At 44.0% G+C, this 12,444-nt stretch overlaps 1 protein-coding gene across 2 annotated transcripts in view; it reads left to right on the top strand.

Annotated features, from left to right (window-relative positions):
- The window catches only part of BMAL2 (basic helix-loop-helix ARNT like 2), a 31,530-nt gene extending 27,648 nt beyond the window's left edge, over window positions 1-3,882 (top strand). For both annotated transcript variants that reach the window (XM_082279946.1, XM_082279945.1), the window contains 2 exons: window positions 939-1,047; window positions 2,049-3,882. In XM_082279946.1, the coding sequence (XP_082136072.1) occupies window positions 939-1,047; window positions 2,049-2,185 (246 nt within the window). In that variant the 3' untranslated portion in view covers window positions 2,186-3,882. The remainder of the gene's footprint in view (window positions 1-938; window positions 1,048-2,048) is intronic.
- The last annotated feature ends 8,562 nt before the right edge of the window (window positions 3,883-12,444 follow it).

Here is a 12,444-nt window from a genome sequence, read left to right as displayed (position 1 = left end):
TTTTGTATTGGACACTGTATGAACAAACTTCCCCATCAGCTCTTCTTTGAATGTAAATTTCTTTCCTGTTAAAGACAGTTTTTCACTGCAATTCTCATTTCCTATGAAGAAACCCCACTATTCTGGTCTAGGAATTGCTTTGATTTCCCCTGTTTTTTTATGATCTGTTTTCCCCTGTGTTACCACAGATCTTCCTCCTTAAGAGTTGTTTGACATATATATCCTGAACTCTCTAAATAATGTAATGTCTCATCATAAGGATAATTTTATCATATTCATTGAAGATTTTTCTTTATTCTGGGCTTTGGTATCCCATTTATTCCTGAAATACTTTTGGAAGGCATTTCACCTTTATTAATTCCCTGGTAGAATATACACAAGTCAGGCAATCCTAGGAGTCTCTCCTGCTAAATTGCATGTATGTGTTAAATAAAACAAATATCAGGAAAAAAATTATCTTTTTTTGGGTTAGGATGACTTCCATCTCTTTTGCTATGATTAATATAGTTTAATGCGTATAGAACCTGGGAGGTATGAGGGCTTTTTTAACCTCTTAACTAGAATGTTTTGACAGGGACAAACATGATGTCACTGGGAATTTGTAGTTTATGATAGTAGATGGGGAAAGTGCAAACCAGTACATTCTGTGCTGGATTTATTTACTGAACAGTGAATTAGACCCTCAAGCAGTGCCACCACTGTGAAGTACCTTTGACAGCTGTGTAAGTCACAGCTTGTATTTAGACAGGTCCAGTGCTATATGAACTTCTAAAAAAGTTGTTTCTAAATGCAAAATATCTGCCTGATGATGCATATTTTTCACTTTCTCTATTTAGTTCTTAATAATTTGACAGCAATCTATGAAGTTTCTGTAATGTAATATTTGTTACTAAATTTAGGATCTAATTCTGTTCTTTCTACCGATTCTGCTCTTTCAGGTGCCAAATAAAGAGTTGATTCAATTATGTCCTTCAGAAACAGAAGCTCTAGAGAATTCAGAACAAACCCAGGGTGCTATCCCATTTCCCAGTAATGAACCTCTCCTCAGTAAGATTCATTTCTCTTGGGGATATTCTGGGAGTTGCAGGGGCTGAAATTTCTGACCAGTGGTGTCATTTCTGAGTGCACTACTTTACAACCACGTATAAATTGTAAAGAGATTTGTCTGTCTGTCTGTCTGTCTGAAGATGAGAGCACTCTGAAAATGGGTGTGTTACTGCTGCAAGGCAAACATCAAATTTAAATTTAATCAGTGAGGCAAGCTCATGACCAAAACCAACATCTGTAACTAAAGTTTACCATTACATTCTTGCAGGCCACACTTTTCATGAGGCACTTTATTGTTCTCTCTCCAGGATAGAGATGGGGAGGGAAAAGTAATTCAGTGCAATATTAGGGAACTGCTTGTAATTTGAGAATTACTGTCCTTTAGCACTTTTCCTCTTTCTTATCTGCAAGCTGGGAGCAAGGACTGCTCAAAATGGTTCAGAAAGAATTTTTTTTTTTCCTCTTGTTAAGTTTGTCTGGATACAGGATTCCCTGGCCCTGTAAGGGGAAAATGCCACTGCATTATGTTTAACAAAAAAGGCAAACTGCTGTAAAAGCATATCCTGTATTTCAGCTCTAAGAAACTTTTCTATCTCCCTCTTCTCCCTCATTTACCATTATTTGTTTATTTATAACCTGCAGTTTTCTTCCAGTTGAACTATGAGCCTTTAAAAAAAATTTAAAAACCCAGACCCTGACAACCCCAAACCAACTAACCAAAGAAGAAAAACACTGAAAAAGAAACACCAGAGGAAAAAAGCTAATCCTCTGATAAAAGTTTGGGAAAAAAGAATGAAAAACAACCCCAACAACATAGAACAAGGAGTAATGGCTTTAAACTAAAAAGGAGTCAAGTAAGGGTTTTTTTAACATAGAAATATTTGCCTTGACTTCAAAGGCAGGTGCTGCTTCAAATCAGTTCTGTTTTGCAAGTTACCATGTTCTCCATGCTTCATAGTGTTCATACCTGCTTCAAACGTCCTGTTTTAATCACTTTGCAGGTGGCAATTCTCAGCTGGACTTCGATGCCATCTGTGAGCACGATGACACTGCAATGACAGCTCTGATGAATTACCTGGAGGCTGATGGAGGCCTGGGAGACCCAGCTGACCTCAGTGATATCCAGTGGGCTCTCTAGAGCTGCTTTGGGAGACAGGAATGTCAAACCCCTCATGCACAACAATGCTACATCCTCAGTACTGTATTCGAGTTTTGTAATGGTTCCTTTGAATTCAGACTTGCTGTCTCGAGATTTTTAAAGACTGAAGCCTTGTTCAGAGAGAGACATCTTCTGCTGCACCTATGGACAAATGCAATATTTTTTTCATGATGAGGAAACCTTGAAATTTTAATATTGAACCATCAGTAACTGGAATGCTTAGAACACATTAGTATATTTTTGCTAAGAAGCTTTAACCAAAAGGTACTGTACAATGTACAGGATTACTTTTTCATAGTTTTAATACTTCAAACTTTTATTTATTGTTTTTGTTTCAAGTTGAAGAATATTGGTTATCCATGTTACTTTCTGTAGAACCTACTGTATGTAGTTACATGGTTTGAGAATATTTGTAACTATTAAATTTAATTGAGATAACGATTTGCACACACTACAGTTGTAAAATAAGGTATTGTAATTCTTAAATGATGGAGTTTGTGATTCCTTGCACTTCTCAGCAGTGCAATTTTTGCAGTCAAAGGTGAAAACGAAGCCTACAGATCTGGGAGCAAGGACTGGGGTTGGATCACACCCTAACAGAAGAGAATGTTTTGAGTGAAACAGTCATTTTCCCAGTACACAAACATGAGAAGGGTATAAGAAAAGACCAACAAACTCTTAATTACTATTTTGTATTGTTTGTAATGTATTATTAGAGAGGCAGTGCACAGAACCAGAGAAAAATAATGCTCTATTTGTAATAAAGCACTTTGGTCTTGTCCCAGGTTCTTTACTAACTGGAGAAGTTTGGATGGATTGCCTTGGCTCCAGAGTGAGGCTTGCACTCTGTCAGTGAAAAAATGTTAAAATTCTAGAGCATCTTTTATGTTTTTGGAGAGATTGGGAGAATTTTCTACTGCTTGAGTGTGTGACTTTTTAAAATCTCTTTGTACTATAGCTCTGTAAGTAAATGCTATGCAGAATGATCTTTTGGGAACAGCTTTTGCAAGGATTGTATCCCAGTTACAGCAAATGACTCAAGAACATGGCACTTCAGAGGTTGCATTAGAACAACATGGCACTAATATAGCAAGTGGATCTTTTTATCTCTGGTATTCAATGTTTAAACAAATTTTTGTATAGATTATATATCATAAAATTACAGATATTTTCCTGTTTTCTTCATGTTTGGGTTTGGTTTGGTTTTTTTTTTTAATTCAGGTAATGAAAGCATTTGAAGATATCTGATACATGTGCATCTTTTTAATACAGACATTTAAACATAGGTACAACCCTAACCTCTCTCACTCCAGGTGAGGATGGCAGCCCGTGTCAGGTGTTTTTAGGAAGGCTGGAGTTGGGAACCGATGGATGTGGCCATCACTAGATGTCACCCTTGTACTGCTGGGGAACCACCCTGTCCTCACGACGACACGATCAGGACATGAAGTGGCTTCCTCTGCTTGACAGAGCAGCTCTGTATCTTATAGATATGACTCATTTTGCAGATGACGCCTTTTTGGTGATGGTGCTTTGCTAGAATGGCTTCTTGGATTGATTCTTCTTTTTTTTTTTAACTCTATAGACCTTTGGGGTTTTTTTCCCATTTAATTTGGATGTAATTTCCTGCATTCAGATCTCTTTTTTTACAGACATGGGGCCAAAATGATCAGTTCTCTTGCTTTATTAGAATGAAGTTTTCTGCTTTTTCTGAATTTTGGGCTATATCATGGAGCAAAGTGGGAGAAATAAACAGGCACTTTGGAGATTCTGCCACAGTAAAATGCATTTTCTCTTTTCTATTCTAGAAATAAATGCTAAATAAACCAGCAAATACTGTAGCTCATAGATAAATGAGTACATAAATAACTTAAAATTATACAGACTTTATTACAACAGGTTTTTTTAACTGGATTAGTTTGGAAATGGGGCAGCTGTTGTTACTGAAGGAGCAGATTAATTCTTTCACAAGATTTATATGTCTAGAGTCAAACCACTATTTTTGGATTCTTGGCTATCCCTAAAAAATAAGCCCAAAAAATGTAACTTTGATTCTTTTGCAGCCAATGATCAATATTGTGACTTTCAAGTCATTTATTAGATTCTCTCTTTACTATTTGTGAATTTTTTTTCTGGCTTAAAGCAGCCTTTTCAAGAAAAAGTGTCACTTGTAAATATTTCCAGTGAAATTAATAGATTTTTTTTAATACTGTTGAGATGGTGTGTGCTTACCTGTGTTTGTGTAGCAGCACAATTCTAGTGAGATACTGACAGTTTGTTCCTGGCATGGTGCAGGTAATGGGAGGATGTGGTTAAACCAGGTCAATAAATACTATTTTGATGCCCTGCTGTTAGTCTGCTGGCAATTCTGTCTAATACTGAGCTGAAATACAAAATACTTGTTCTTTCAGATCCCAGGCTCCTTTCCTAAAAACATAAACAGGGATGTGGAACTCCTGTGGATTTTGGTAGCTCAGTTTGATGCTCCCCAGGCAGGGAGAGCCTGTAATCCAAGCTAATGTGCATTTTTGGGAATTCAAACAGAGCTTCAGAACACCCTCGTGTCCTCCAGGAATTAACTCTGAAGGCGTCCACACATTAACCCTGAACTTTTCCACTTCCTGTTGCAAGCACAAGACCTGTGAGGAGCTCCTGAGGGAGCTGGGAATGCTCAGCCTGGAGAAAAGGAGGCTCAGGGGAGACCTCATCGCGCTCTACAACTCCCTGACTGGAGGTAGGTGGGGGTCAGGCTCTGCTCCCAAGGGACAGGATGAGAGGAACTGGCCTCAAGTTGTGCCAGGGGAGGTTTAGATTGGATATTGGGGCAAAGCTGTTCACTAAAAGGGTTTTTTATTAAGCATTGGCAGAGGCTGCCCAGGGCAGGGGAGGAACCACCATTCCTGGAGGTGTTCAAAGATGTTCATGTGTGGCACCGATGGACGGGGTAGTGGTGGATTTGGTGTCCTGGGTTATAGTGGGACTTGATCTTCGAGGTCTTTTTCAACCTAAACAGTTGTGTGACTCTATGAACATTTGATATTCTGGGGGCAAGGAGGATCCTTTCTGTGCTTTTGGGATTCCTTTGTAGGGTGTGCTCAAGTACAGTGCTGTTGCGTGAGTCTAAAGCAGAGATTGAGCGCAGATTTCTTTCCTGTGGTGCTTTGTTGTTCTGGAATTTGCTGTGGATCTTACACTTTTTAGAATACAGGAAAACTTGGTTTACTCACAAGCACAAAAGGCTTAAAGTCATTTTAGTGACTGCTCACAGCAATGTTTCTGTTCATGATCCAAAGTGAAATGGATTTATTCTTAAAGATGTGCTGCTGCTGCTTCTCCCCAGACCCTGATTTCTGGCCTTTTCCACTTTTGCTTTTCACTTTTTTACTTTTCAGTCTTTTGCTTCATTTAGATTCATAAAATGTCCTGGAATCCCAGGAAGTCACCACCAGCTGGAAAACTTTTTGTGTCACTTAGGACTTCCCTGAAGATGATAATTTTATTCCCCATTCCTGATGAATTAGGATCCAGAAGGAAAAGCCAGTGAAGTGGGGAATGAGCCACTAAACTATGTCCTTTGGAAGTAGTCAGTTTTACTGGTGCACTTCCTCTGCTCCTGGGGAACTCCTGCCACATTATACCAGCCTACCACACTGAGGATTAAAAAAAAAAAACCAGTCAACAAACATACAAACCAGCAAGGGCCCTAAAAGCTCTGTATGCGTCAGCTCCTGTGAAGTGCTTTTATCTCAGGGAAAAGAGCTTAAATGGGACAGAAAAGGGAATACACTACCTCAGCCTGCCTGATCTCTTAAAGGTAAGTTCAGGTATGTGGGCACTGCACATAACTTTCTATTACTGATTTGTTTTCATGTCAAAACCATTACAAATAATGGCACAATCTTTGGAAATGGTAAAAGGTTTTGTGGGAAAGCTCTTGCTTGGCTGTTGCTGCCATAGTGTTGACCCTGTCTGGGTGGTAACTTTTCTTCCCTGGCATTTGCAGATTCCAAGTGTACGTGACCCAACATCCATAACATGTCCTACACCACTCAGGGAACCTTGGCACAATGGAGAGAAAGTCATGTAATTAATGGGCTCTTGGTTAACACTGTTAATGGGTAACAGTGAGGTTTATCAGGGTGTTCCTGAAAGGCCCTCTAAGGTGAGCAGCAGAACTCTGAACTCTACAACAGCTCAGGTAACATGCAGTGCTTTTAAACAAAAAATCTGACTTCAAACATTGCTGCTTTCACAAACCTTACAGATAGGGCTGTGTTGCAGAGAAGACAATACTACTGAGCCTTTAGTATTTAGCAAAATACTTTCAGATGAGTGGATAGAAATTTTATGAGAGGAGTGGTTCCATCCTTAGACCTCATCTTGTCACAATAGGTTAAGCAAATTGATTTCTTAATTATTCAATCATAGGTCCCTCCCACCTTAGGAGATTCTATCAGGATCATAGAATCCAGCTCATGACCCTGCACAGACACCCCAACAAACCCACCCTGTGCCTAGGAGCATTGTCCAAACTCCTGGAGTTCTGGCATCCTTGAGGCTGTGACCATTCCCTGGGGAGCCTGTTCAGTGCCCCAGCACCCTCTGGGGGAAGGAACCTTGTCCTGATATCCACCCTAAACCTGGCCTGGCCCAGCTCCAGTCTCCTGGGTCTTGTCACTGGTCACCAGAGAGAAAAGATCAGTGTCTGCCCCTCCTCTTCCCTTGTGCTTTATATACATTTGATTTGCCAGATCTTTAAGAATTTTAAGAATACTTTTTTTTTTAATCTGCAAATGCACTTCCAGTGTCAGATACTGTTTTAATTATTGTTGAAGAGGTGATAAATCCTTTAACAAACAGAAAGGCAGGTGAGCTTAGTGTTGTTTTCAGTAAGATACAATCAGCTTCTAAAGATTTACTCTGAACAGTAGCTCTGGGCTGCCTGCATTTCATTCTCCAAGGAATTTGTGTTCCAGCCCCTCTGGTGCTCAGGATGCCCATTCTGCTGTGGGCAGCAATGGACACAGGCTGACTCCTAAGGAAATTGTTGCAGGAAGAGCTGCTTCTCCTCTTCTGGGCTCCTGGTAGTTTCATCTGCAGATTACTGTTTGGCTTGTGGATTGCTGCTTCTGGGGCTGGAAGAGACAGCAAAGAGTTGTTTCTTATCTTCTGTCTCTCTCTTACTCGTGACCACTTAGGCCTTTATGACAGTGCTCCTTTATGAACCCCCAGCTTTAGAACTTTTTAAATCACAACAGTTTTCAGGCCTGTCTCGCTTGTGGTTTATTACAGTAATTTACTGCCTGCTACTAGATTGTCTTAAAAAAAACCCAAAATAGGTTTCTCCAAGTGTAACCTTTCCTTTCCTGCTTTTAATGACAGCAGTGATTCAGAGCAATGGGAAGACAATGGTCTGGAACACCCAATCTTTTCAAGCAGCTGTGCTACTGCCATGGTATGGATTCCCCCGGGTGAGCCTGAGGTGATTCCTGCTCACATCAGGAGGTTTTCTCTTGCTCACGTTTTACATAAAATACACAGCATCTTCCGATTTGTAATACTGCTCTCTGTGATTTCCAGGTCCATGCTGACACATCTCTGAGGTTCACCTCAGTATTCATGCTGGACAGGTTTCTGCAGCTAATTCCTTTTTCCCCCTCTTGGGTATGTGAAATTTTATGGAAAGCTTCCTTGTCCACTTGAAAAGGAAGTAGAGTTTGCTTTTTCTTGATTTTCAGGGGCCAATTACACAAGGTTCCAGATGAAACACACAAGACTGATCACCTGAAACCGGGCACCTGAAAGAATCCCAAGCGCTGGGGGCAGATTGGTCATTTCTTAAACGGCCTTGTGCTTTTTGGGGGCTTTAAACCAGAAACTCCAAGACAGAGAAACTTTAGACCAGAAACTTTGCAGCAGAGGCAAGACAGGACAGCATCTCTTCCATCAGTTCAGCAGCAGGTTCAGTGTGCAGGGCTTTTTTTGGTGTTCTCAAACACTGTGGGAAGAGCCAGTGATGGGACAGCCAAGGTCAGGAGTTTGACTGTTTGGGGGGTACGGTTTGGGAGCATTTTGTACTTCAGCTGCTGTGGATTATGAATCCTTTGGGCACTGAATCTCTCCTCTCCTTTGTAGGAAGGGATTGGAGGGTAGCTCGGGGCGGGCACCGAGCGAAGCAGGGGGGAAGGGGGGCCGTTTGTTTGGCTGGTGATCTCTTCTGTGTGTCCACGCTGCAGAATGACCTGCTCGCACCCTGCTCTGAGCAAGCACCTGGCGGGCGGGGCCGTTCCCGGCTTAGAGCCCCTCGGCCCCGCCCCTGGGGCCACCTTGTCCAGGGCATTGCTGCCAGAGGCCATTCCTGCAAAAGAAGAGAACGGGATGAACCTTGGAGCTCCTGGAGTTAGCCAGGAGCTTTGCCAAAAGACCGGAAGAAAAACTCACATCCCCGGCAGAGATAAAAACAGACAGAAAAAATGCAAGACATGGTGATGACCAGGGGCCACCCCAGTGATTGTTCCTGCTGGAATATCCCCCACACTGGGTGTGTGGCGTCTGGAAGCTGGGAGGTGCCTCAGGGTTGGGTTTTTTTCAGGATGATTGGGATTTAGCATCTACTGCAAGCACTTGAGGGACTGCATATGAGTTTGTACAAAAATGCTGGTTTGTGCCCAGGCCTGCCTGAACACCCATCATGCAGAATTCCAGGGCTTGTTCCTTCTTTCTCCACTACCACTTGGTTAAACTGCAACCACTGGGAGATGGAAGGCTCCCGTGGAGAACTGGAGGTTTGCAGGGAGAGCAGAGTTCATCTAATCCCACTTGACATCTGGTTCTTCAGCTCCTCAGCATAGATCCATCAAAGGCTCAGGAGTTGGTGACCCAGAGCAGCAGGAGCCAGGGCTGGCAGGTCTCTGCTGGCTGCTCCTCACCATTCATTCCCTGTCTGTAGCTGAAAGCAGGGAGGGGATGGACACGGGGCTGGCAGGCAGGTGCTGTGCCCCCAGAGGATTTAATCAGCAACTCCGATTGCCTCCTGCTCCTTCGGGTGTCCCGAGGTGCCCTCACAACCCAGAACAAACACCCAAGCTGGAAGCTACCATCCCTTGGATCCCTGCCTTTCATGGAGCCTATTTCCAGCCTCGGAGAGCAAATGTATTTTTCTGTCCCTCATTTGCAGACCCTGAACGATGAAGATCCAACTCTGGGGAGCACGAGGAGTCTGGAGCCACATTAGCACAGGAGATGGCAAAGGAAATAGTGGGAAACAAGGACACTGCACCATCCCTAGGCAGGAGCAGAGGGAGAAGAGAGGCAGAGAGCAAGGGGCTCCTCCCTGAGCAGACATTTAATCCATCATCTTGCCATTTTTTCCAACTGATACCTGCTGTGCACAAAGATAAGGTGACCAAAGGCAAATCTCCATCACGGGATCAGTGACAGTGTCCTCTGACCTGAGGCAGTTCTGCTCTCCAGGTCTGCTCCTCCCCATCCCACCTGGGTTATTTTCCAGCCATCCATTAGCAGGGGTCACTTGTCACATTGGTAAGGCCAGCACACAGCCACGCCCAGCAGCTCTGTGCTTGCAAAGGGATGCATTCAGCTCTGTTTCATGCCTGGATTTGCCTCTCCTGTGCATTCTCCCAGGAAATGCAGCAGGCTCTGGGACTCGGGCCCCCAGACGTGCGCAGCCCAAGCTCGCTTTCACCTCGGTCCCTTGGGTTTCTGTCCTCACAGCAAATCCTGAGCTGCACCCCGGATGACCCAAGTGTTCATCGCCCGGCTCCAGACGGCTGCAGAGGCATTCCGACAGCTCAGCCAAGGGAAGAAGGGGAGGCAGAACAAGAAGAAAGGGCCAGCAGGGGCAGTGCTGGAACAAACGGGGAGAGCAGGGGGGCACGGATGAAGGTGGGGGGACACCTCAGCTCCCGGCCCAGCAAGGCCGGATCGAGGCCGGGCACAGCCACGGATCCGGGCACAGCAGCTCGGGAGGTGCCGCTGCTCCGGGGGCACCTCTGGTAGAGCACACGGAGCCTCTGGCACACACAGGGAGTTTGCCTTGCCCTGAAGCCCTGATTCTCAGTAGTTCTGGTGCCAACACCCACTTCTGCTATGCCTTCTGCACGGCAGGCAGATGGAACCTTCCCAAAGGGATGCTCTCACTAACGGGCCGTGTCCTTCTCTGCCCCTTCTCTGGGCAGAGGGAATGCTGACCCTCCGAGCAAGACCCCCGAGCGAGGCCGAGTTCATCGACTGCTTCCAGAAAACCCAACGGGCTTTTAACTCCTTGGTAAGACATGGAGGAGTTTCCATCCCATGCAGGGACAGGGCTTTTCCCCGTGTATCCCAGCAGCGAGTGCTTAGAGGGAAATTTGAGCAGAAAACACTGCCAAGGGACAAAGGTGTGAATTCAGTTCTGCAGAAGCCAGGACAAACCTTTTGTCATGTTACTACACAAACTGCCCTGGGATTTCACTGGCAGAGGGCTGCACCTTACCTGGTCCATCAGCACGTGCAGTCACAGAAGCCTGGGGATGGCTGTGAGTCACCTGAGCTGAGGCTCCAGCTTGGCTGAGTGGATGAACATGGTCAGATTTACATGGTTAAATACTTTTCACTGTTGTTAGCCAGAATCCAGAGCCTTGGCCAATTCCCACCATGGCTGAGGGCCCAGGGGCCTGAGCTAAAGCCCACAAGGGAACGGGCCAGAGTGTGGTACAGCCTGGGCAACATGACCCAGCTCCCAAAATAACATACCAAGCCTATGTGACATCTCTGAGGTACCAGAGCCCTTTGAAGGACACAAATCAACAACTGCCCCAGTGTGTAACTCAGTTCAAACTCTGTACAGTCAAGACACTTTGATTCTCCCCTTCTATTATTGAGAAAGTGTGCAAAGCATCCAAAGGAAAAAAAGCCCAGTTTTCAAGTGAGCTTTTCTACAGAACGGGATAGCTGAAGTCACACTAGTTGTAACATTCCAATTTAATGCAAAATTAAAGTTTTCTGCAGGTCTTTTATAAACCATTATCAATCCTGCTGCAGTATTGATTATTTTGTTAGCTCAAACAGGCAAAAAAAACCCCAATCCCCCACAGCTGTGCAGGTGCTCTGCAACACACCAGAACTGTCCCCTCTGTCCCACCAAACCCAGCCACACAGAGAATACAGTGACAGCAGCTCTTTAAAAACAATTCTGTCTCAATGAACTGTTTCAGTACTGAAAGGCCACCCTTCTCCAAACCCAGCTCTACGTTTGTGACTCAGCAAAAATGTCAGAGTTCTCTGTGTTTATTTCAGTTCCCCTTTCAGACTCCCTGCCTCTGCCATGGAATGCTGCAAACACTCATGGCACTGAGGTCTCAGCCTTTTTGGGCTCTTTTTTAATGGCTCTTTAAGTAACAGCCTCTGATTCTCAACTCTCACAGCTGCCCCCATCTTACAATTCAAATAGTAAATAGTGAAAGATGAATTGAGTTTTCAAAATTATTTTTGTTCTGTTAAAGGACTAAATTTATACAGAAACTAGAGGCAGATGAGTTTTGCACTGACAAGAATATTCAGACAGCTATAACCAAAGTGAGTTTACCAGTTTGACTATGGATCAGGTCCTCCTTCACTGATTAACAGTAAAGAAACTAATTGTAATTGTATAACCCAAAAGCCCCACTTAGTCCAGTAAAAGCTGAGGGAAATAGAATAAATCAAGCCCATAAATGCCATCAGCTGCTAAGCTACTGAAAAGAAATTCCAAGTGAAATAATCTTGCCTCCTCCAGATTTGCTCTCTGCTGTGAGTGGTCAGGAGCTGCCTCTGTTCCTATGAAGAGGAAAAGGTCCCACCCACATCAGGCCTGGTTTTTGTCCCCATTGCTCGATTTTCCCCAATTTTTCTTGAACACCTGCCCCTAGCTTTTGCCACACCTTGCTCTGACACAGCCACTCAGCGAGAAAAGCTTTGCAGTTGGTCCCGGCCCTGCCTTTTGTTCATGGTTCCAAGGCCCTGTGGAGCCTGGCACCAGTTAGGGGACAGGTAATTAATAAAGTGTCTTGCAGATCCCATTTCTAGCACTTAGAAGGGCTTTTCCTCTTAAACCAGCTCACTCCTGCAAATCAGTCATTTTAAGGCCTTTCAAGCTCACTGCAACTCTTCTGACCAGCACCAGCACATTTTCATTTTTACAGACTCACCCTCCTAGGACAGAAAAAAATCTGCCACACAGCAAACAAAGGCAGTTGAGT

The sequence above is a fragment of the Coloeus monedula genome (genome assembly GCF_965178545.1).
Source record: "Coloeus monedula genome assembly, chromosome: 4".
In the NCBI taxonomy this organism is placed as follows: Eukaryota; Metazoa; Chordata; class Aves; order Passeriformes; family Corvidae; genus Coloeus; species Coloeus monedula.
Note: the sequence above shows the minus strand (reverse complement) of the source record. Positions and strands in the feature narration are given on the sequence as shown.